The sequence below is a fragment of the Mauremys mutica genome, chromosome 11 (genome assembly GCF_020497125.1).
Source record: "Mauremys mutica isolate MM-2020 ecotype Southern chromosome 11, ASM2049712v1, whole genome shotgun sequence".
Classification (NCBI taxonomy): domain Eukaryota; kingdom Metazoa; phylum Chordata; order Testudines; family Geoemydidae; genus Mauremys; species Mauremys mutica.
Window position 1 is genome coordinate 17,492,091 of NC_059082.1, and position 25,633 is coordinate 17,517,723.

At 39.6% G+C, this 25,633-nt stretch overlaps 1 protein-coding gene across 6 annotated transcripts in view; it reads right to left on the minus strand.

Annotated features, from left to right (window-relative positions):
- ADAMTSL3 (ADAMTS like 3) overlaps positions 1–25,633 on the minus strand; it is a 287,105-nt gene that overhangs the window by 147,794 nt on the left and 113,678 nt on the right. For all 6 annotated transcript variants that reach the window (XM_044981169.1, XM_044981163.1, XM_044981164.1 and 3 more), the window contains one exon: positions 4,933–5,060. In XM_044981169.1, coding sequence (XP_044837104.1) covers positions 4,933–5,060 — 128 coding nt within the window. The remainder of the gene's footprint in view (positions 1–4,932; positions 5,061–25,633) is intronic.

Sequence of the window (25,633 nt, forward strand, 5' to 3'; positions counted from 1 at the left end):
TGTGTATTGATTTCATTTTGATCATTTTTGTTTTCGCAAAGAAACAGCTGCCTGCATTTCAACTTCTTCCTTTTCTCTCCCATTTTTCTCCAGTGGTGTGTGCAATTCTCCTGGCCCACAGCCAAATAAGCAGAATGCATTAGAAAAACTTCCTCTAGACTCATGCCAGTCTTATTTGAACTGAAATACTATAAATGTAATGTATGTATTTCTCCAGTGATCCTGAAATGAAATGCCGAGACAATTCAAGTCTTTTGCAGTCTTCTGTTGGAAGCTGAAATGGCACCAATTTAAAAAAGGAATTGTCCTATAACTGCCCGTTCATTTAAGTACTGTAACCTCTTTGTATTTATATATGTATCAGTGGAGGCTTACATGCGACTGATTAAGGGCTAGGTTAAATAGGTTTGCCAGCCTTATACAGAGCACTTAATTCATAAGCAGCCCCAGTGGCTGGAACTTTTCATGGAATAAGGCACTACCCATCATCAGTACAGGTGATTGAATCTAGCCCTCAATCCTAAATTCAGATTTTAAATGACTTGATAAGTAATTAGTTAAAATTAACATAGTTTCTAAAACTTAGAATAGTTTTAGTGTTTATAAAGAACTGCTTTCCATGGAGAGAAAATGAGTGATACCTACTAATTTGCATCTAGTGTGCTGAATTTCCTTCTTTTTGCATTATTTCCATTTCAAAAAAATTAGAAAAATATCCAGTACAATGTATATGAAACTGAAAAAATATTACTATAAAAAGAAGTCAGTGGAGGTTGGAGCAAGAGCAAAGCCAGCTGTGCTGAAGAGGAGGCTCCCCCAGCTCAAGATAGCACTGCTTTGTTGCCTCCAATTCCCTACCTTGCACAGAGATGGTATGTGTTAATTATGTTTTCAGCATATAAAAAATGTGAAAAAGTTGTTTCACAATGTGTATTTCCTGGACATAATAATAAAAAAAATACACAAAAAAGCTTGCAAACTATAAATTTGTCAAGGTATAGAAAACATGTGTTTTTCCCACAAGGGAATATATTAAAAATATTAATGAAACCACACTGGAATTTATATTGCAACAATTTATTGCACTCATTTCATAGTTACTAACACATTGATAGAGTATCGTGGCTGTTTTCTGCAAATGTTAGTACATTCAAAGATCCCTGTGCAAAATGCACACTGGGAAACAGGAACTGTTTTAATAATAGTCAGCTTTAGCCATGTATTTCATATTGCTGGGACTTGACTGGCATATCACATTACAAGCCTTCATTAAGAGAAACTGACTTTCTGGCTATCATACCACATATTGTGCAATCATAACAAAATGGGAATTTAAATACAACTGATAAAGGTTTTGAACAATGTAAATCAGCAGGAATTCAATAACAAAAGCAGTTATGGGCCAAATGGTGAAACCCTTAAGCATGTCCGTAATCCTTTCTTATAGTAACAGACCCACTGGATTACTCATGGGTGAAAGGACCACAGGGTCAGGACCTGTATTAATCCATCTTTACACTTCTAGGAATATTGAATTTAAAGGGTTACAGTCAAATACTTTTGTACTGTTTGGTGGTTGGTTTGGTTTTCTGATTGTTTTGTTTTACAGACTCTTTACTGAGGGCAGTTTCCTCCCAGACCCAATCAAGGCTTGTTTGTGAGAGCTGTGTGAGCTTTCTGGGCTGCACAGTTATGGGTAAGTAGCCCTTCTCTCACAGATGTGGAATGCTATATTAGCAGGGTGGATAAAAATCAATTATTTTTTAAAAAAATAAATGGATTTCTTTTATTTTAATTTAAATAAAAATTAAATTTAGTGCAGGTTTATTTAAAACAATAAACCTATTTAAAATCAGTGTTGAAAAATTGACAACCTATGTTAAGGACTAGTCTATTAAAATCATTTAAATTAAATACTAAAACATTATTAAGCAGTACACGTTTGCTGCCAAGTTTTAAAGAAAGTCAAATCCCTGAATGGAGGAAGTCACTGGCTAAGCACCTGGCAACAGAATTTGTTGAAGAACTAAAACAGCTTTTGACAGCAGTTGACTCTTCTGCAGGTGCAGAGAGAATACTGTCTTCAGTTAATTCAACTAGTCCAGTTCAATGGCTGACTAATTCAAAGTTTAAAAAGCAACCGGGAGCTGTCAATGTAGGAAAGTTTGTTTTCTTCTTCCAATCTGTGAATAAAGGCAAGGTGTGAGAAGGTGAGACGGTTTTAGAATCTTGGTGGCCAGAAACAATCAGTTCAGTTAATGAACTAGAGATACTTTCTTTGTTTAATATATCAGTTTGTTTTAAAATTTCAAAAACCATTTTTTCTTACGTATCCAGCACTTTCAAAAATAGCTTTAAAAACACATTAAAATGCTGGTTTTGTGCATTTATAATTGTATTTGAATTCCCATCCAAATGCAGCTTAACACAAATCACAAGTAAAAAATAATCATCCTCTAGTAAATAAGAAATGCATCATTCACCATTTTCTAATATAATAAAAATATAAAAATTAAGAATCTGAATAAATATAAGTTAAGTTATATAATCGCTTAAATAAATACATATAAATATAGTGTATCCTTCTGGCTATCAAAATGTAGCCCCAAAATTTAGCGTAAAGGCTACATTTAGTTGCAAATTAATGTGTTCTAATGGTTACCAACTAATGAGAATCAACCTTTCTTTAGGAAAATAACTAAAAGATACAAATGCAAAACAAAATTAAAATAATCAATTTTAATGAGGGTTTCCTGCTTTCAGATTTAAATAATGTTAAAATCAGCAATTTAAATTGCTTTGATTTAAATCAATCCACCCTGCTTACTACGCATTCCACAGATACCCCCTTCACCATGCAGTCTGATCACAAATGTTAAACTCAGGGGAAGATATCCAGGGACTACTGGGGACAGGCTGTTCCCTAGCAGTCTGAGCTAGGGAACAGCTATGTATCTGAAGTCTTTGTTCTCTATACTTCTGTGACGTTATGAGTCTGATCTAATATCTCATTGAAAGGTGACAGGGCCAGAAAGAGTTAATTAACGCACAGACTGACCTGACGCATGGCTGAACTTTAGAGACTTGTTAGGAAAATATGTAAATGAATAAAGCTTTGAAATGCAAGTCTGCACTGTTAGAGGTAGAAGGATAGGTGTTTGCTCAGGTCTTGTAATGTAAGCAAACAAGTCTTGTCTGTTGCTATGTCTTTAATTCAAAGATCAAAAAAGGAATATTAACATTTATGATGATACTTGAGTGAAATAGTATTATTTTCTATATGTCTCTTTGAAGGTTGTGGTAACCTGTATCGGAACTGTTTAATGGATAAATTACCCTGTGCTAATTGCCAGGATGTTTGGGAGAAGAAGAGTTAAGCCTATTGTTTTCTCAGGCCAAAAGGCTGCTGGAAACGTTTAAGAACCCTGGGATACGATCCTACTTCATCTCAGATCTGCTTTGGGTTTCAAGAAGGAGAAACCTTAAGCCATAAGAATTGAGATCTCCAGTCACTGACTGGAGCCACCCTGAATATGGACATTGGACTATAACTTATGAACTATTTCTAAAAGGACTTTTGACAACTACAGGCTTACCTCTGCTATGTATCTGAACCTCAAGAATTGAATTCAAGTCTGTATGTATATTGATCTTTTAACCAACTCTCTCTCTCTTCTTTTTTAATAAATTTTAGCTTTGTTAATAAGAATTGGCTAATAGTGTGTATTTTGGGTAAAATCTAAGTTATAATTGGACCTGGGTATGGGGCTGATCCTTTGGGATTGGAAGAACCTTTTCATTTATATGATGAAATAAGATTTTCAGTAAACATCATCATATCTGACATGTGTGTGGAAGGAGGCCTGAGGCTGGGCACTTTAAGGTAACTGCATTGTTTGGACTTCCGAGTAACCAGTGAGGTACTACAGAAGCTGTTCTGTGCTGGTTTGGTAAATCTAAGTATTGGAATAACCACCAGCTTCTGGGGTTTGTCTGCCCCATTTTGTTTGCAGTTCACCCTAATTAAGTGACTTCAGCTGGCTCCCACGGGCAGCACCATCACAACTTCCTTTACAAAGTATAGTCAGAGAGAGAGAGAGAGAGAAATCTGAGGCCACTGTGATGGAGAGTTCCTGTTCAGTCCACCATTGCTCATCCAGGGATAGGGACAGGAGATACTACAGTTGTTAGCAAGGGATATAGACTGAACCCCCCTACAACTGCATGGGACAGTTGGGAGAATTTGAAGCCCATCACTACTAAATGGGACAAAGCCCCCGTCATTACTCATCTCCAGTGACTGGGGATGGGAAAGCCACCGGAGACAAGCTGCTCATGGGAGTCACTCCAGCCTATAGGACTATTGTCACTTCTGAGGTCTTCATGGCCCCAGCAGGGTAAAGAGGACAGGAGCGACAAGGGAGAGAAGCAGTGTGACACATCGCCTGCATGTGGAATGAGGCGTTTTTGATAATAAGGTGGTCACAAGTGATCTTCCTTTTACACACTGGGCTAAAGTACACCGCTAGTTTGACATGGACTTGCATGTCCCTTTTCCTACGGGAGGGGGCTTTTCTGCTGCACTGAGTAGGGAGGCTTTCTTGAATTGGGGCCTTAAATAGCAAGAATGACTCGCTTAATGGTATTAAAAAAACATTAAGTGAGTCATTCTTGCCATTTAAGGCCCCTACTCAATAAAGCCTCCCTATTCAGCACAGCAGTTAACCATGTGCTTAATTTTTTTCCTGAATTGGGGCCTAACTTATTTATCTGAATACCCCTAGAGATTTATAAAAAACACTACATTACATACACATGCACAGTAATTGGTTCACAAAGAGAATACAATACTTCCCAACATAGCATGGGAGGAGAGGAAATCACAGCATAGCTGATGAGGAGTAAAACCATAGCTGTAGGTATGGGGCTAACCTGCCATTTAAACATCTCCTTAGAGAATATGATGCTCCCCCTCCACAAGTCCGTGAGCAATCGCTCCATGCTCCCCACGCATCCCAGGCCCCTTCTTTATCTTCATCTGAACGTGCAATTCTGGAGGTCTGTAAAGGCAAAAAACAACACAAAAACAAAACAAAACAAAACAGTCACTGAATTTGCTTGGAGTATTTTACATTCTTTTGCTGATTATTTACCTTTGGAAGATTACTGCTCTGGTACAGGGCAACAAGAGTCATATTCAAAGATTTATGTTTCAGATTAAGTTCATATTTTAGTTACAATGAGAAAAGAAACAGACTATATGAACATGAGGTTTCCTCAATACCAGGCCCACTGTTTTACGGCTATTGATTTTGAACGTAGCTCTCAAGAGAGCACAAAGAAAGTATGCATGTTTTTTCTGTGCCATCTTACTATTTCCTACATTTTCTGTAGTACTAATAGGGATGGAAAGATTCAATTTTTATCAGTAAATGTTGGTAATCATCAATGTCACTGTACATACACAAACCAATGACAACATTTCCATCCATAATAATCAAAATTTACAGATAGGCAAAGAAAAATGCTGCCTGAGTTTAATTTAAAGATACTGACTTTGTATATTTTGACAGATGATGTTGACAATTTGTATTTTAATGGTTATAAAGCTTTAACTTATTGAATCTCAAGACCTGTCATTAAATAATTGTCTGAGCTCCTCCCATAATATCCCACAACTATGAACATTATTTATTTATTTAAATCTAAAAATATGCTTAAAACAAACATATATATTATCAATCAACATTTAAAAAAAGGAATTCTGCCAAGCCTAGGTATCCGACACTTATATTCAATACGCAAATGCCAGAATGGAGATGTGGTGGTGTCATGGTTACAGGGCAGGTCATGCTTTAGACACATCTCAGTCCCTCTAAAGTGCACCCTTCAGATGGCAAGCCTGGTTCCTTGCATCTCTCCCAAAGAGTGGGACCCCACAATTCAGCCACTCTCGGACTGGATCTCTAGCAGCCCCCTTATTTACTGGAGAAGTCTGGATGTCCAGCAAACTGTTTCCAGGAAAGAAAGGGAAGACTTGAGAGGCAGGTTAGGTTCTGTGATTAAGGCACTGGACTGGGACTAGGAAAGCTGGGTTTAAGGCCTGGCTTTGATACATACTTCCAATGTACTCTGGCAAGTCACTTACGCTCTGTGCCTCAGTTCCCTCTCTGTAAACTGGAGATAATAATACTTCCTTTGTCCCACCCATTACCTGTCCTGTAAAATTTTGGGGGGCAGGGACTGTCTCTGACTAAGTTATAAGCATAAAAATTAGCCCTTAACTCAGCTGGGGCCTCTGGGAGCTACTGTAATGCAAACAGAATAGTAATAAATTACACCTCTACCTCGATATAACGCTGTCCTCGGGAGCCAAAAAATCTTACCGTATTATAGATGAAACCGCGTTATATCGAACTTGATTTGATCCACCGGAGCGCGCAGTCCCGCCCCCCCGGAGCGCTGCTTTACCATGTTATATCCGAATTCATGTTATATCAGGTGGCGTTATATTGAGGTAGAGGTGTATTACAAATAATGTATGATAACAATAAATGCAACTAACAACAATAATAAACATCAGTAAAAGGGAAGTAGAGTCTTTTTTCTTCCCCCATAATATTAATATTAAATGCTCCCAAGCTGGAGTTGCTGCTAAGTGAATTTAAAACATAATTCACAGTTTTTCATAGTCTGAAATTTTGCAGATGAACACATTATATTTTGTCCTAGCAGGTTACCCAAACAATAATCCCTGCACAAGAAACGTACTTCTCAGTACTACAGACTGTCGAGAAATCTATCAGTCTGCACATTAATCCATTTGGTATGAGAAGGATCTTAAACTGTTTTCACTGGCAAAACAACAGTATTTTGACTTTTGCATAAGTTATTGTATGCATTCCAATTTGGTTACTTTTAACAATTTCTCTTAGATACAATTAAAAAAACATCATATTATCACTACTCATTTCCTATACAAACAAAGACACCTCAAGAACTGCTGATTATCCACAGTTCTCACTGAGGTCCCAGAGATCTGCAGAGGCTCAGCACCAATCAGGATCAGGGCCATTGTGAATGGTTCCATGGTTTTGTTGAAAATGAGCATGACACATCAAAGACTGAGTAGCTTTTTATCATTCAGAAGAGTGTTTAAATATATGGATGCATTTCTGTTACTGTGGTGTGGCTCTGTGGGATACTTTTCCAAGGGAAATCAGGCAGAGTGAGATTCTGATCATTTTCAGGTCTAGATGCAAGACCCATCTCTTTCATAAGTGCTACGACCAATCCCCAAATAAGAAAATGGGAGAGAGAGAAGTAGAAGGTAAGAAGAAACAATACTAGCAGCAAAATAAAATGCGTATCTAGATATAGGGCAGCCTGTGAAAAATTGCCTTTTTGATAACACTGCGGTCTATCAAATTGTTGTATGAGCTTAGACATCACTGTGTTTCTCTCTAGACATCTTTTTAAGGTACGTACGTGGTCACCATTACCATACCATCAGGACGTCTCATGAGCATTTGCAAATTACACTCCAAAGCACTGCAATCTTGGAGGTGAATCAAGTCTTGAGTTTTACAACCAAATTCTAGTTGCAGTGAAGTCACTTGGAATTATTCCAGTAACTTTTAAAAGAGGACCAAGACTAAAGACCTAAGAAGTAATTTTAAAGCAATTTGAAAATTGAACCACTTAATTAGGGAGCCTGAGGCTCCTCCCATAGACTTCAACAGGAGCAGAGTAGACTTCCCCACGACAAACTTTGATCCCTTTGAAAAATGAATACAATTATGTTCCTCTATATCACCTGCTTTATAAAACACGCTGCCTTTCCATTTTGCAGAATTATCCAAAATCCCCCCAAAAGCAATATTTTGGAATGTGGCAATCCTTAATCCAAACAGGCCAAAGTTAAAATGTAATATAATCAGAATTAAGGGCTAACTGTATCCTGTTTAAAAGAATTGTTCATTATTCTGAATCGAGATCCAGCCTGTGCTCTATGATGAAAGAATGGGAAAATCAAATAGCAATTTTCTCAAGCATTCTGTTTTCAGTACAATTCTTTAATGGCTGTTCTATTTACATCTTACTTTTACCCTTCCATGTTTGAAATTTCTAAAAAAAACCTTTTCCCCCCCTTTCTTTCAAGGAAAAGACATGCTGTGCAGATCTTCTGTAACTAAGAGGCAAATGATGACAAATCCGTGGTTGCTAGTGCATTTACATGATGGGACTGCTATCCTAAGGAAATCAGAATTTTTATAAACAAACAAACTACACTCTGTGAGGAACAGCAGCCATTGGTTACACATGGAATGAGATCACCACAATCAGGTGATTTCTGTGTTCCACAAAGCTAATACTTAGTTATAACCTACTGTAAACTCATACTGTAAATATGCTACTAACGTCACTAAAGAATGAACGATATATTGTGGATAAAATGAAGTAAAAGAAATATCTTCCCTAAGATGATACAGAACATGAACCAACATCTGCCTCAGTACAATCACAGATTGACCGAACACAAAAAGTATTCATCAAAGCTTTCTTGAAATGATTATATATACAGTCAGTTATCTCAACAGCAGATCGTTTCAACCAATCAACTCATAGCAAAGCCATTCATGTAATTAAGAACCTTAAATCTCTGTTCTAGAAACTAAGGACCTGATTCAGTGCTCTACGAAGTCAGTGGAAATACTCCCATTGATTTCAGTGGGCATATAATTAGGCCTCAAATAGCTAAATAGGAGCATATGATCTCATGTAAGAATGGTGCATCTTATCAAAGGGAGCTACAGAACCCTAACCAATCACTTATCCTCTCTCTCACACACAGAGGATGAATGTATTTTGCCAGTAAACACCATGAGACAAATTAAAAACTACACGAACCTCTGCTCCAGTTTAGAAGTGCCTTTAAAATAGACAAAAATATTTACCTTGATCTCAACTATATGAATAAACCCAGGCAATTTCAAAAAAATAGGCCATGTCTTAACACCAAAACTAGTGAACATGTAACCATCTGTTTGCTCCATATATCAAACAAAATTTCCTAGATCCTTACCTAGTCCCTTTACACAGCACTGCTGAGATCAACTGTATTTTAGGGAAAGTTCTCTGCAGAGCCACAAGAGCACTTCTTAAGTTTACTCAATTACTTCTAAGTTTGTCTGAAACTAGATGGTTCTGAGAATGGACCTTTTACCTCTACGTAAATAGTTCATGTTTAAACCAGGTCACTAGTGACCAAAAGCTATTACCAATTGATGATCAGTGGCTTACTATATGGGAAATGTGTTGGTTGTCACTCTCCTGTTCCTTGAGGATACCTTTAAATAGGCAGACAGACAGACCCGGGCTGGGATGCCTACACTGCTGCTGCAAATTTTACACTTTTCCTATGGATACAAAAAGGACTTCTTTCTTCACTCCTGTCAATATGACACTTTGCGCTAGCATTAAACTTATTTAAAAAATAAGCAATATCATTGTTGGATCACCAGATTCAAGCTGCTGGGGATAAACCTCGCTGAGCAGTAGCCTTAAAAGTTTGCATTAATTATTTCAATGGCTGTCTCCTTTCTTCCCCTCATTTACAAATCCAGATGATTCTTAAGAACCAAGTTAACTGAGCTCAGAAGAGATGAAGATCTGATCTTATTTTCTTCCAAGGGTATGCCCCAAATCAATCATTTAAAAGGAACCTTAGGTATTGTAATTCAATTGTTATGGCATAAGAAAAAGAAAAATGGTAATATATACAAAGGTCGCTGTAAACGCCTCTTAAATCAGAGCAGTGCTGGTACACGTAGCTCCATTGCAAGCTCTGTGAAAGCTGAACCAAGACAGAAAACCCAGGGACTTCTGAGGCACAAGAGACAAAATCACCAAAGTATTGTTTAAAACACCACCATACCAGCAATATTCCATTGTTAGATATCAGTTATGTCTAAATGGATTATCATCCTGCTACTGACAAAATGTAAAGTAATCCTGTAATGCAGAATGTAAGTAAATGTCTAGTCTGTTACATTTAGCTAACACTATATTACTTTACCTCCGCCTCACTGATCTTTTTCTCTCGCTGTTATTGTAAGGAGTGACTGTTGAATCAAGCAGCATTCTAGATATCCAAAGAGCAAAAAAATTAATAAGCTTGCCTTACACAAATAAAGTTAAGGGCAATTCAGACAATTATTTAGAAACTTCAATAAAGGCAGTCAGATCTACTGCAATAGAAGCATTCTCAATTTTAAAGTATATTCCTAGCAACAAATGGATAAATAGGTTCCAGAAAAATAAAAGAACAAATCTCTTGTCACCAAATTTATTATATAAAACATGGACTGAACAATCCCCATTTGAGCAATAATAAACTGCAAAACTTGGTCTAAACCAGGCATCGGCAACCTCTGGCACCTGGCTCGCCAGGGTAAACACCCTGGCAGGCCAGGCCAGTTTGTTTACCTGACACGTCCACAGGTTCGGCCGATCACAGCTCCCACTGGCCGCGGTTCGCTGGTCCAGGGCAATGGGGGCTGCGGGAAGTGGCTCGGGCCAAGGGATGTGCTGGCTGTGGCTTCCCGCTACCCCCATTGGCTTGGAGCAGCAAACCGCGGCCAGTGGAAGCCGCGATCAGCCAAACCTGCAGACACGGCAGGTAAACAAACTGGTCCGGCCCGCCAGGGTGCTTACCCTGGCGAACTGCGTGCCAAAGGTTGCCAACCCCTGGTCTAAACATTTAAAATAGCAGCTTCCTTACCTTCTTGCTCCCAAAGGTTAAAATTTAAGAAACACATACTGTAAACTTTAAAAATACACTCAGGCCATCTTACTGTTCCAGAAATGATAGATCCTTGCTCCGCCAAGATCCCCTAGGAATTTTAGAATCTGCATTGGGTTTACTTTCACATCAGAAGCAAGGCCAGTGTTGAAATGCCTGACACAGACAACTGAACCAACTGACTTCAGATATGGATAGAGAGCTCTTTAATACCACCAGGAATCATGTCATAATGGGAGACTAACTTCTCAAATATAGACTGGAGAATAAATGCTACTAATACTGGTAAGGCCCAGTTATCCCAGAATGTGATAGATAATAGTTTTCTTTATCAAATCATCACTGACACGATGAAAGTTTAGACTTGGTTTTGGTGAGTGGTGAAGACATAATACTTAGTCCTGCCTGGAGTGCAAGGGACTGGACTAGTCCACCTTTCAAGGTCCCTTCCAGTCCTACAATTCAATGATTCTATGACATCATAGAAGCACTGGCCGTAAGAAATAACCTTGGATCAAAGTGATCTTGAGTTGATTCACTTTAAATTAAATGCAACGATAAACAAAACCAGATTGACAACTATGGTTTGTGATTGAAAAAAAGACTTTGGGAAATTACGGGAATTACTTAAAAAAGTCAACTGGACTGAAAGGCTCAAGGATTTAAATGTGGAGTTTCTTTAAATCAACTATTAAAAAAACAAACCCAAACTATCTGCATCCTGAGCAAGAGGAAACAACTTGTAGGGAAAGGCTCCAGACCCAACTGGATGAATAAGCATATCAAAAAGGTTATTAGGAGTAAGCAGAGATTCTACGGGAAATGGAAAAAGGGATCAATCAGCAAAGAAAGCTACATTTTGGAGGTTAGAAAACACAAGAATAAAGTGAAACTTGCTAAGAGTCAAGCTGAATTAGCTCTTACCAAGGAAATTAAAAAATAAACAACAAGAGGGTTTTCAGTTCTATAAATAAAAGGAGAATAAGGAAGGATGAGGTTGGGCTGCTATGCTGTCTGGATGGGGAAGAGAAAAGTTAATCTAGATATGGCCCCAAAACTAAATGAATACTTTGCCTTGGATTTCAATAAGGATGCCAATATGGAACACAGGTATGAAGCCAGAATGGCTGATGGAAATGAGTATACAGATATGGAAATTACCACATCTGATGTGGAAGCAAAACTTTAAAAGCTTAATGCATTCAAATCAGGTGACTGGATAATTTGAATCCCAGAATACTGAAGAAATGGCACATGAGATTGCTAGTCCAGTAGCAAGGATTTTTAATAAATCTACCTATTTGGGGGTAGTACCAACTGGAGAATAGCTAACATCGCACTTATATTTAAGAAAGGGGGAAAAAAACATGCTCTAGGCAATGACAGACCTGTTAGTCTGACCTCAGTAGTATGCAAAGAAAAAACAATGGAGGTAAACTGAAAAGGGGATGTGAAGCAATATGGGTTTCTGAAAGGTACATTGTGCAAGACTAATCTGATTTCCTTCTTTGAGAAAAAAACTAGATTTTTTAGCTGAGAGAAATGCAGTACGTCTAATATCCTTGGACTTCAATAAAGCATTTGACATGGTACCACATGGGAAATTATTAGATGTATAAGAACTGTAAGCTGGATAAGAAACTGGCTAAAGAGGAGATGGCAACGGGTTGTATTGAAAGGTGAATTATTGGACTGGAGGGAGGTTACCAGTTCCTCAGAAGATCAGTCTTGGGATCAATCTGATTCAATATTGTCATGAATGGCCTCAGCACAAAAAGCAGGAGTGTGCTAATGAAATTTGCTGATGATGCAAATTTGGGGGGCATCATCACTGCACGGTAGGATTGGGATATTATACAGGAAGAGCTGGATGACATTGAAGACAGGGGTAACAGGAAAAGAATGAAATTCAGTAGCACAGAGTGCAAGGCCATGTACTTATGGTCTAATAATAAGAATCTCTGCTACAAGCTGGGGGCTCCTCAGCTAGAAGCAACTGAGGAGGAGAGAAACCTCTGTGTGTTGGTCGATCAAAGTATGACAATGAGCCACCAATGTGATGAGGCTGCGAAAAATGCAAATGCAAATGCAATCCCAGGATGTACCAGGTAAGGCATCTCCAGTAGAGATAGAGCAGTATTAATGCCATTGCACAAGGCACTGGTAAGACCTCATTTGGAATATTGTGTACAATTCTGAACACACACATTCAAGAAAGATTAATTCACACTAGAACAGGTGCAGAAAAAAACTTCTAGGATGATCAGGGGAATGGAGGGCCTATCTTATGAGAGGAGACTGGAAGAGCTTGACTTATTAAGCCTAGCAAAAAGAAGGCTCAGGGGAATATGATTGTGCTTTTTAAACACATAACGGGTGGAGGGATAAACACCAGGGAAAGGGAAGAGCTATTTAGGCTAAAAGACAATGCTGGCACCAGAATAAATGAGTATAAACTAGCCCTGACCAAATTCAGGCTGGAAATTAAAAGTCTTCTAACCATCAGAGTAGTGAGGTTCTGGAACAGCTCTCAGTAGGAGTTGTGAGGACAAACAACTTAATTAGTTTGAAGAGGAAGCTGGACAAACTGGTGAGTGGTGGTGTATGCTAGAGTTGCTTCTGATGGTAGGGGGCAGGATTCAGCAGCCCTGGGTACCTACCTACTACTTGCAAGGTAGGTATTGTGGGTTGTTTTTTTTGTTTTTTCCACTAAAGTATCAGAGATGGCTGTGGCTGAAGATAGCAAACTGAACAGGGTGGGCCAGTGTTCTGAGGTGGCACCGAGCATTACTTTCTCTCGTGTGCTTGGCAAACTGGTTCTTGCTCACATGCTCAGGCTTTAACTGTTCGATGGGGTTGGACAATAACTTTCTCTCAGGTCAGACTGGCAGTGACCTGGGGCGGTGGAGGGGTTACCTTTCTCTGCAGCCTGAGGCACAGGTCACTTGCTGTCTTATCTGGGTATATCTCACTTAATTCCTTGCCACTGCAGGGGCCTTACGCACTGATGCATGTCGGTCTCTCCTATTCTCTGCTGGTAGCATATAACAGTTTAGGCTCCTGTGGGCTGCAGTACTTTGGTCTAATTTCAGTTGTTTAGTATGTGGATGCTGGGTAGTATTGGTGGCCTGTGATATAGAGGAGGTTGGACTAGATGATCTGGTTCCTTCTGTCCTTCAACTCTATGACTCAATGAGAGTAGAAGGCGCTAAGCACCACTCAGGAAATCACATAAGATCAGGCCCAAAAGCAAATGAAAGACAAAAGGAACACAAGAATCAGATCATTTAAAATCTATGCGCTAACTCGGAATGTATAATTACCTCATCCAATCCAAAGATAAATGATATTTTTATCCTATTACAAAGAAACCAGAAAAGCGAAGAACCTCATGATACCGAAGATGACCAGTCAAACCAATCTCTCACTTTCATAATAACTGGCTTCTTTGGACAGTGCAGTGATAACATCTAACCTAGTCATCATAACTTCATTATTTGTATTAAAACCAATCACACGATGCTAGCAGACAGAATGTCATCTAGACCCCTAAACAATGTACAGTTGTTCACTCACTAAATGGCTTGGATAAAACTATTGTTCTGAACTGTAACTAATTCAAAAACTCCAACTACTAGGATGATCAAAGCACAGGTTTGTGCCAACAAAGCCTTCTTCATAATCACCAACCTAATCAGTGCCCAGAGTGTTGATTTAAACTTCAGCCAGTTCAAATCATTTATCCCATGGGAAAGAGTTAAAAGCAGCTTGAGCTGGCCTGGTAATTTACTAGCAAAATAATATTGATTTACTAGCTGTCAGCTTTCATAAACTCTATATATTACATTTGTCTACACTGTGGTACCAAATTCAAGTATAAGAAAGAAAAGATTACCAAAGCTATGATTTATATTAAAAAGAGCTTGAAAGTTCGCAGTTAGGAATTAAATCAAGAGCTAATTACAACAGTGCACAGAAGAGCTGTATTGTGCATAGGGACCATATTCATACTTTGCTTCTGAACTCTGAGTTTTCGTGCTTCTGAGAGTTTAAGACATGATTCTAATACTCTTTGGTAATGAAGGTTTTGTGTGATTTTCCTTTCAATTTTTTTTAAATGATGAAGTGTTATGTATATAAGTGTGAGTGTGTGTGTAAGTGAGAAAGAGAGAGAGAAAGAAATTGAATAACATCACTGTGGCTGTAGCGAATCCAGACACAATAACTGAGAAGGGCTACAAATGTAATTCGGTGGAAAACATGGGTGATTTGGTGGTTCTTTATATAGAGTTTGATGGCAGTTGGGTCCCATGCCATCACACTTCCATTTAGTCCAGCTAGTCTAGACGAGATTGTATCCATTCCCAATGTACTTTATATGAAATCAGGATTAGGATACATTCATTGCATTTAACAGAATTTTACTTCACAAACCTGTGCAATGTGTCACAAAAAAGTCACTCCTACTTATAGGCAATAGTTTTTGGTTTTTTAAAATATGTCATCACAATTCGCACTTCATCTATAACCAATTCTTTAAAAAACAAGACAACAATCCATCCCAGTGCAGAGGGTCTGTGCAAGGCTTTCCACAACCCTGAAAGTATCTGAGCAGCTACTGAGAGGTGCTAAGTGCCCTCAACTCCCAGAAACGATGGCTATGTCTGCATGGCAATCATGAGATGTGATTGCAGCTCATACAGAGCGAACTTTAATCTAGCAAGCTCAGGTACTGGGAGGAGTAAAGCTGTGGCAGCAGCACAAGCTTCAGCATGGTCAAGCCCCGCAAGTAAGTACCCAGAATTCAAGTAGGGTTTGTACCGCCTGCGTTAATGCCTGTGCTGCCGTGGCTTCGCTGCTCCCATCCTCGAGATAGATAGATTAAAGCTGGCTCAGGTATGTCTACCCAACCTTCAGTCTCACCCCGTGATTGCAGCACAGGCACATCCTGTAACAGGAGTTGAGGGTGCCAAATACCTTGCAGGTATGAGGCCGAGTTAGGTATAACCTGAGCCCCTAATATGGGCCTTAAGTAGTGAAGAGGGCTGTGTCCTTGACAAATTTTACTAAAAGTGTCACACTATCAAATGTGAATTTGTATGAAGGAAAGAAAAGCTCATTCTCACCACCTCTCTTGCTCTCTCTGTTTTGAAGCCCCATTCTGCCTTTGTTACCTTAGCTCATGTTGAGCAGCACCTTATTCTGAAAGCAACCTCATTTATTTTGATGGGACTACTTGCATTGTAATGTGCTACTCAAAGTGACTAAGCGTGGCAGAAGCAGGCCCTTGAAAAAGCAAACAAAAGCCCGATGTGTCCAGGGCTGCGGCTCAACGTAAAACAAAGTGATATTGTTTTGTAGAGTGTTACTCCTGGTAATCAGTCAATCATAAGAGCTACATTGACATATATTACAGTGTCATATACAAAGCTGTAATGTGGCAGAAAAATGGTTATTTGGCCAAACTTTTGTTTGGCTATTATGAAGAATGACATAATTGTATTGAATTTGGTCATGCAGACTTCAAAGGCGATATGGTGCCAAAGAATGAAGGTCAGTTTATGTAGTTTTAGTATTATTCAAACATCCATTACATAAAGCTTGGATATGTGAATGTTTAGTATTCAGTGGAACAAAGATTCCGCTTCTTAACACAAATGCCCTGGTACGTTGTTGGTCTTTTCACAATTTTTATACATAATTTAACTTTAACCATATACATACAAAGAAGACAAGTACAAAAATTTTATTCTGTGCCTCAAGTTCGGGTTCTGAATAGTTTTTATATGTTTGAATTGGTGCAACACAGAAAGTGTTGCAACTGAAACTAAAATAAATGAGAGAGACAAGAGGCCAGATTCACTTCCTGGGCCCTGACAGTGATAAATCCATGTGCAACAATGCAAGCTGCCTCAAACTCCTAGTCCACCAGGAGCCCAAGCGCCAGTGGGGATAGCCTCGAAGTGGACAGGACTGGCCTGGAAAAAGGAAGGGCCAGATCAGCCAGAATTACCATCCTCTGCTATCGTGCATGTAACAACTCCTGCTGCAGGGTCAGTGTGAATGAACCAGGGAGCAGCTGGGCCAAGAGCTGCAGGATGGAACTAGAGACGAGCTCCTGCTGCAGAACTTGGAGCCCAAACTGATCCCTCAGAGAGTGAGGAGATGGTCATAGCTGTGGGGTGGATACGTCAGGGCAGGGGAAGGGGGTCAGAGCTGCAGCTCTGGTGCAGAAGAAATGGCTGGAGCTGGGAATTGTGGGTGGCTCTTTGATGCTGGAACTTTGGGGCATAATGGTGCAAGGGTGGCTTCAGAGGTGGTGTTTTGGGGAGACCATGTTCAGACCCTGCACTTTGGGTACTTTGGGAGTTAGACCTCGGGAAGTTGTGAGGGGAAATGTCTGAAGTGGCTTGTTTAGGGTATGTTGGTGGGGCTAGAGGATGTATGGAGCTGGGGTTTTGGGCTGCAACTGTCACTTTGCCACATGTTCCTGATTTTTTTCCTCTGGAAAATCTGGTCCCCCCCCTTTCAACATTCCGCCTCAAAACTGACATAAATTGGGGGAGTGGTAAATTATGAAGAGAAACAGTCACTGATGTAGAGCAATCTGGATTGTTTGGTACGGTGGTCGCAAGCAAACCTTGTGTTTTAATACAGCTAAATGTAATATGCATTCATCTAGGAACAAAGAGTGTAGACCATAATTACAGGATGGGGTGGGGGAGGAGGGAGGCTCTATCCTGGGAAGCAGTGACTGAAAAAGATTTGGGGATTGTGGTAGCTAATCAGCTGCGAAAGAGCTCCCTGTGCGACACTGTGACCAAAAGAGCTAATGCAATCCTTGGATGCATAAACGGTAGGAGTAAAGAGGTTACTTTACCTGTACTTGGCACTAGTGTGATCATTGCTAGAATACTGTGTTCAGTCCTGGTGTCCGCAGTTTGAAAGGGATGTTGATAAATTGAGAGGGTTCAAAAAAGAGCCATGAGAATGTTTAAAGGATTAAAAAAACATACCCTTAGAATGATAGATTCCAAGAGCCCAATCTGTTTAGCTAAACAAAGAGAAAGTTAAGAAGTGAGTTGATTACAGTCTACAACTACCTATATGGGGAACAAATATTTAATAATGGGTTTTTCTTCAATCTAGCAGAGAAAGATAAAACAGGATCCAATGTCTGGAAGTTGAAGCTAGACAAATTCAGACAGGAAAGAAAGCGTAAAACTTTTAACTGTGAGAGTAATTAACCTTTGGAACAATTTATCAAGAGTTGTGGTGGATTCTCCATCACTGATTTTTTTAAATCAAGATAGGAAACATCCAAAGAGATATGCTCTAGGAATTATTTTAGCAAAGTTCTATGGCATGTGTTCTGCAAGAAGTCAGACTAGATGAACACAATTGTCCCTTCTGGCCTTGGAATCTACAAATTTGTAAGAGCAGATTCACTGCAACTTCTTGGCAGCCTGTGCATTTGAGGTGCTGTGGAGCCCTGAGTGGATTTTAAAGATGCCTTTGTCCAGCGGAACTGGTACTCAGTGGGACAGGGCTCATGAGCAAAGAACAGTCATGGGAGTAAGGGCTCATGTACATGGGGAAATTTACTGGAATAGCTATAATTATGCCAGTATAACTCTTCATGTGGACCCTCTCAGGATTTAGAGTGTCTTTCTTTGGTTTCACCTTATGTCTCTTTGGAAGTGGTTTATTCTAAACAGAAAAAAGACACTCTAAATTACAAAGGATATTATACCACTCTACCTATGCTGGACAATTATACTGGTATGACTATGCCAGTAATCCCCCCACATTGATGAGCACTAAGAGTTTATAGGATGAGGCCCTTCAACACGTTAGGTGAAATTCACCCTACTTCAGAGAACCCACTCAAGGGTATGAGAACCATTTAAACCCTGTTGAAGCTCTAAACTATGGAGATAAGTGGTACAGAGGGCCTGGTGCTGACCCTTTGCAATGAGATTAATTTCATCCCTTGATGGTATTTTGAATAGAGATTAAATCATTTCATTTCTATTAATTCTTTTCATTCTGGCAACCCATAAATATTAATTCCATCCCAACATTCAGAGTCTTCCAAAACAGAAGGGTATTTTGGCATTCACTGACCTTTATGCATAGCACAACACAGTGCAATTTCTTTTGGTCACACTTATGATGCCTCCAAACAGAGGTAGCTCAAGGAATTACAGCATTGCAGGAAAAATATGCTTCCTGAGTGCCTCTGTGATGTGATTCCCAGATTCTTCTTTCCAGACACTCTACTTAATGGGAAAGATATCAAATTGCACTGTTGAGTGTATCCATGAGCAGAGCTGGTATTTGGAAGAACCAGTATTTATTTGTGGATAACTGGTGGAAATGCCGTTCGGCTGTACAATCACATCTTTTCTGGGCTGTTATGTCTATGGCTTCACAATAGTCTATACTAGAATTCTGTCTGCATGCTATGATCACATGAAAATGTATTAAACCTATAGGAATAAATCAATTTAAATAAGGTGTAAGATGTAGATTACATATTTGAAAGGAATTATTTGATTTATTGCAGCAACTAAATAGGCGAACAGTCAAAACGTATTTCCAGACAAGTAGGAATAACTAGTGAAATCCTGGGTGCATTGAAATTAATGACAAAACTCCCACTTGACTTCAGCGGGGTTAGGTTTTCATCCTATGTGCTTATATTTTTGTGCCATTGTTCATGCATTATACTGAGCTCTTTGCTAATGTAAATGCCATTTAATTAATATTGTTTACCTTATTTTACCTCTTGATAACAACGGGTTAGAGTTTTTTGTTTTACCTTAAGAGGGTTGCACCTGGAGTTATAAGTTACTGAACAGGAAACAAGGCGGTGATGGGGTGTGTGTGGGTGTGGGAGAGATGGAGATATGCCCACTTCTGATAAAGGTAAATTATGATGTGTATACTTGGAAATAATCTTACCCACCTTAAACTGATTTAACATTTTTAGCTACCAGTTATAAGTAAATAATTTTAGTGTTACTAACACTAATTTTGTGTACGCTAATGGTATTAATAATTCCTTGTTTCAGGCTTTGCCCGGCAATTGTACACAGGATCCCTTAACATGAATCCAGGTGCAGGACAGTGTCCTTAACTGGGTGTAGAAAAGAACATTTTGAAAAACCAACCTGGTGAAGGTATCAGCCAAGGGGAAGTACCAATACTAAATGAGCACTAAATACTAAATGAGCTGCAGAAACAAAGGACAGCCCTGCCAAACAGCACAGGAGAATACATGTAGGGCTCCATGTAGTGTAGGCCCTTTAGTGCTCAATCCTGCAGCACACTGACATTTCTACAGCAGCTTTCAGTACAGTACATTGAAAACTAGGCTTTTGTGGAATTAAATATGCAAATGAATCATGCACCCAGGATAGTATTCACTGGGTAATTCTATTTTGATATTAAATTGAAGGCAAATCTCTATATTGGAATGCTTTTTAAACTGTACCCTAATTTTCATTTGTCAATGTGCTGCAGAATTTCATATTGACAACACAGAACTGCACCATAAGAGTTGTCAGATGGATGTTTTGGCAGCTAGACCTGAGATACTTGAGGCTTTTGGTATCCAGAAAGGGATGAAAAGTAGTTTGGCTGTTTGGTATTTAGGAATCAGCCAAGGCTTTTTGGCACTGATGAGCAGCAGTGGAGGGGAATTGGAATCTGTGGGCATGCAGGAGCTGAATGCCTGGTTCCCATCCAACAACCTGTGACAGCAAAGAAATGCAACTCTATCCCACCCAAAAATATATCACTGTGTCCAACACAATGGGTAACACATTACCTGCATGTTTCTGCTAAAATGATCTGCAGTGATGTAGTTAATAAAATATTGACATTTAAATTAATGTCAGTAGGTTCATGAGATAGCAAGCCTATTGAGATGGATGAAAGAAGATATGGTATAGCTCAAACAGAAGTTATGGGCTTGATAAAGAGTTTCTGGGTGAGATTTTCAGGCCTGTATTATGCAGGTGGTCAGACTAGATCAGCTGTCCCCAAACTTTTGCGGGTCATGTCCACCCCCCTTACCCCTGTCTGTGCCCCCAGCCCCTCCCCCTCACAGAGCTGGGACTTGGGGGTGGGGGACAGGACATGGGCAAGGGTAAGGGGACTGAGGCTGGGGCTCCAGCTGGGGGTGGGTCTGGGTCCAGGAGTGGGGCCACAGCCAGGGGCCAGGGCTGGGGGCAGGAGCAGAGCCACAGCCAGGCCGCGGTGGGGGTGGAGCTGTGCTGATGCTGGGGATGAGGCCAGGTGCAGGGACGGGAGCCGGGGATGCAGCTGGGGGCAAGACCGGATCAGTGCTGGGTGGTGCTCCCTCCTCGCCCCCATGGGGGCTGTCCTAGGCCTTGCCACACACTCCCAGGTGTTCCTCCATGCTCCACTATGGGGCACACCCCACAGTTTGGGGACTAGATGATCTTAATGGTCCCTTCCAGTTTAAATAGTTCACTCATTCTAGCTGCGAACACTGCACTGGTTACATTCAGTTCACAATCATTAGGCAAAGAAACTTAGGCCAAAAATTTCAAACCTGAATATCAGGCCACTTATTTAAATGTCTAAATATGGATCTAAGCAACTAACATGACGCATACAGAACTGAACATTTCAATCTTGAAAGAAAAACATCTTAGTTTCTATAATAAGGGGTGGATTCTGCCGATTTCACCTACAGATTCACAAGTAATTCACAAACTCAATAATATATCTTCACTCTAGAAAAAGCCTAATAAATTCAGTGAACCAGGAGTAAAAATATTTCAGATACTTAGGTGAAGAAAACCTCCACACTTTGAGGTTGTCCATCACTGATAAGCATACAATTCTGATTATTTAAGCCGGGGGGGGCAACCTGTGGCTCCAGACCCACATGCAGCTCTTCAGAGGTTAATATGTGGCTCCTTGTATAGGCATCGACTCCAGAGCTGGAGCCACAGGTGCCAATTTTCCAATGTGCCTGAGGGTGCTCACTTCTCAACTCCGGCTCTGCCCCCACTCCCCCACTTCCCACCCTCTTACTACTCATCCCACCTCTCTCCCCCCCCCCCCCCAGCCTCCTGCACGCCATAAAACAGCTGATTGGGAGATGCGGGGAGGGAGGGGGAGGCGCTGATTGGTGAGGCTGCCGGTGGGTGGGAGGCGGGACTGCTGATGTATTACTGTGGCTCTTTGGCAATGTACATTGGTAAATTCTGGCTCCTTCTCAGGCTGACCACCCGCTTTAAGCCAAAACACAGGGTACATTTTAATTACAGGATAGATTTTTACGGATACCGTATTTGCCTCTGCTCCTAATTCTACTGAGATCTTGCTTCTCTGGATCGAGACAGTCAATCTTATTTTCCTGAATGATATTCTGTAAATCACAACATTTCATACAACATATGTTTAACAAAGAGAAAGTTCCGTTTTTTAAAAACCTGCTATATATGCAAATTTTGTGATGAAAACAGGTGTTTCCCACTAGCCATACAACACAGGCAGTCTACAAATATAGATAAGCCTCTACGTGACAATACAGCCATGTCAAATTTTCTGACTGAAAAGAAAATTCCATGGAAATATGATGCAATTCTCCTGTGATAGTAAGAAGTGATGAAAACTCCATTAGAGCGTAGTCTTGTTTTTCAGATGAGTTACTGTATTTAAGCATTTGTGCAACAGAAGAATGTTAGCTAAAACCACAGTAAGACAATGGATGTGGCTGTATGCCAAATGTAAGAGACTACCAGGTTCATGACAACATTGAACCAATCTCTAGGCCCTTACTCAGGCAAACTGCCATTGAATTCAATGGACTGAGTACAAACGGAGCAAGGACCTCAGGATTTAATTGACTGACTGGATTTTATTTCTGGGCAATTTTATTTCTGATGTTACACCCTTTGCCTACAATGCCTACTATCTGCATGCACTGTTCAATTAAACTGGTAACCAACTCTAAAAGCAGTCAAGCTTCATGCCCCCTCTGGCTGATTCAGCCTTAGGAAAAGATTACAGAAAAAAAACAGTGGAAAGAAAAATGTAATTTTATGTAGGTAGAGCAGAGTGATGAGCGAAGTTGGAACTTTTCAGAGTTTGTTTGGATAATTAACTAAGTGTTAGGGGTGTCCATCTGATGCTTATCCAAGCTCTTTAAGATGGAAACCCAATCCCCCTACAAGCTCCACTCCACTAACTCAGTCCCCACACACACCCAGAGTGATATCCTGGTCCCACTGAAGTCAATGGGAGTTTTGTCATTTACTTCAATGGGGCCAGGATTTCACACACTCATTCCCTCACCATTTCCAACAGACCCTGCATCCATCCTATCCATCTAAGTATTTATTCCATGTTCATCAGTGCAATATTAGAGAACAGATTTCATCTTCTGGGGTGTGTGAGAAAGACAAGTAGCCAGCCTCATCTACAGCCTTGGTGGTATCCATTTCAGAGAAGCCAATGCTCCACTATTGCTTTTAGGTACTATCATCCAAGACAGTTGATCAGGAACAAGAGATCCCAGGAACTCTTCTACTGGCTGCCAGTACTTTATACCTTTCAAGATTTAAAAGCACTAGCACGACATGGCTACATGACTGGGAATATAGATCTGAAGTCCAATAATATGTTCACTCCACATCCAAAGTAGAAATTACACTGAAAAAGTTCTGAGCGTCACTCTATTTCTCTCCATCCGCAGAGCTAAGCTGCTTAGAGAACTAAGAAATAAAGATTTGTACGTGCAGTTGGCAAACAAACAATCTAAAAGCCACAAGGCCTGGAAAACATGCACAGTTTCTGAAGGGGAACAGAAAGCAAGAGAATAAAATGAACTGCAGCAATCTTTGCACTTCTCTTCAATAGCCAGCAGTAGTAAACACTTGCCTGGGGCTGGAAAAGAGGAAGACAAAAAAGGAAAAAGCAAAAGGGAAAGAATATGACTCTTTAAAATCTTCATATGAAACAGGATATTCATTTTAAAAACACCGTCTATTTATGTTAATATTCTCAACGTGGAATTTAAAATTCATTATGGCTTTATTCAAATAAAATTATTTCTACTTTTTTCATAGTAATAAATTACACAGGAACTTTTTATCATATTATATATGAATGCAAGGACTGTTTCTTTAACCATAATTAAATATTAATTATTATTATTATTAAAGAAGCAGTCCTTGCATTTGATTCTGTGGAAGAATTCTTGCCACACATTCTTCTTGATGAAGAAAAACACATTTTCATGTAACAACATCTAGTCTTACATAGCATTTTTCAAAAGGAAGTATCATTATGTCCATTTTACAGATACAGAACCTGAGGCTCAGAAAGGTGAAGGATCTTGCCAAAGGATACCAAGCATGCTAGTGGCAGAGGTAGGAATAGCACCCATGTCTCCTGCATTCTGTTCCAGTGTGCTATCCATCAGACCACACTGCCTCCCACACTGAGGACACAATCATTCTCCCCCAAAATACTGAATCTATGATAATAAATACAAAATGTGAAGGGGAATAATAATTCTTTATGACCTTATGGATATGATTATCTCTCAGTCCATCAATAAAATCTGCATTAACAACATGCCCTGTCTAACCTGGAGTCCATAAAAGCAATAAAATTCATCCATGTCTTATTGAATGCTTCTTCTAGAGCTCCAGTTGGATACACTTCCCCTCTTCCCCCCCCCCCCCGGCTCCACCCCCAAACACACACACTTTCACACTGTGCACTGCGTGGTCCTCGTCCAGCATAAATGTGTGTATGGGGGAGTGCAATATGCATCATTCCTCAGAAGCGTGACAGTAAAAGGGATTCCCGTTTCGGAAACATGTCTGGCATTATTTCTTCTAACTCATTTCACTGATATATTTGCTAATACCTGGGTAAAGTTACTTTCAGTTTCTCTCTCAGTTTCATAACCTGGGCCCAAAAGTTACAAACTGCATCGCAGTCCTGAACACAGTGGAGGGAAAACAACTACTACTGATTATGAGAACAGTGACACTTGCCTCAAAGTGGGGACCTATTAGGCTGTGGCTTATTCAAGACATGCTTGGTAAAATGAGTTACATGTATAACACTGTAAAGTGATCAATGCAAGCTAATAAAGAACAATATGGATTAAAGGCTGATCCTTCTTCCATGGAATTCAGGTGCAGTCTGAGCAGGTTTGGGCCCAAAACCTATTACTGGATTTAAAACAATATTATATAAAACTGACACTCCACCCATAATAGCTGGCAAAGAGTTTGTCGTGCGCTCGGTTTGTTTAAGCACTGGTTTAGCCTCTGCTCTTGTGTACAGAATTTGCATTTAAGTTATAGGTTTGCAAATAACATGACAACTGAGAGTATTATTATTTAGATAAGCTACATATTATTTACATATTATTTACCTGACAGTTTATAACAGCTTCTTTGGACACATAAAACACATAAAAACGCATGTTATAATGTCAGCATGTACGTGTAAAGTTTAATTTATAATGTTATTCTAAAAGCAAATCACTTTGCAGTAGGTGAGCTATTAATTACTGAAATTTTGCTACTATACTTGTTCAAATATACAGTAGTTAAAAAAGTGCCTAGTACATATTAACTAATGAGCTAAATTCCCCTAAATTGATGACTAAATTCATACCCTACACACCAATAATCTTTGTGCAAAATATGCCTTGTGACGTATCATTTAAAAACTAACACCACACAGCTCATCAATATTCTTGTGTAATGTATGTACAAAATGCATATTAATTTATTAATATAAACTGAAATTATGACTACAATG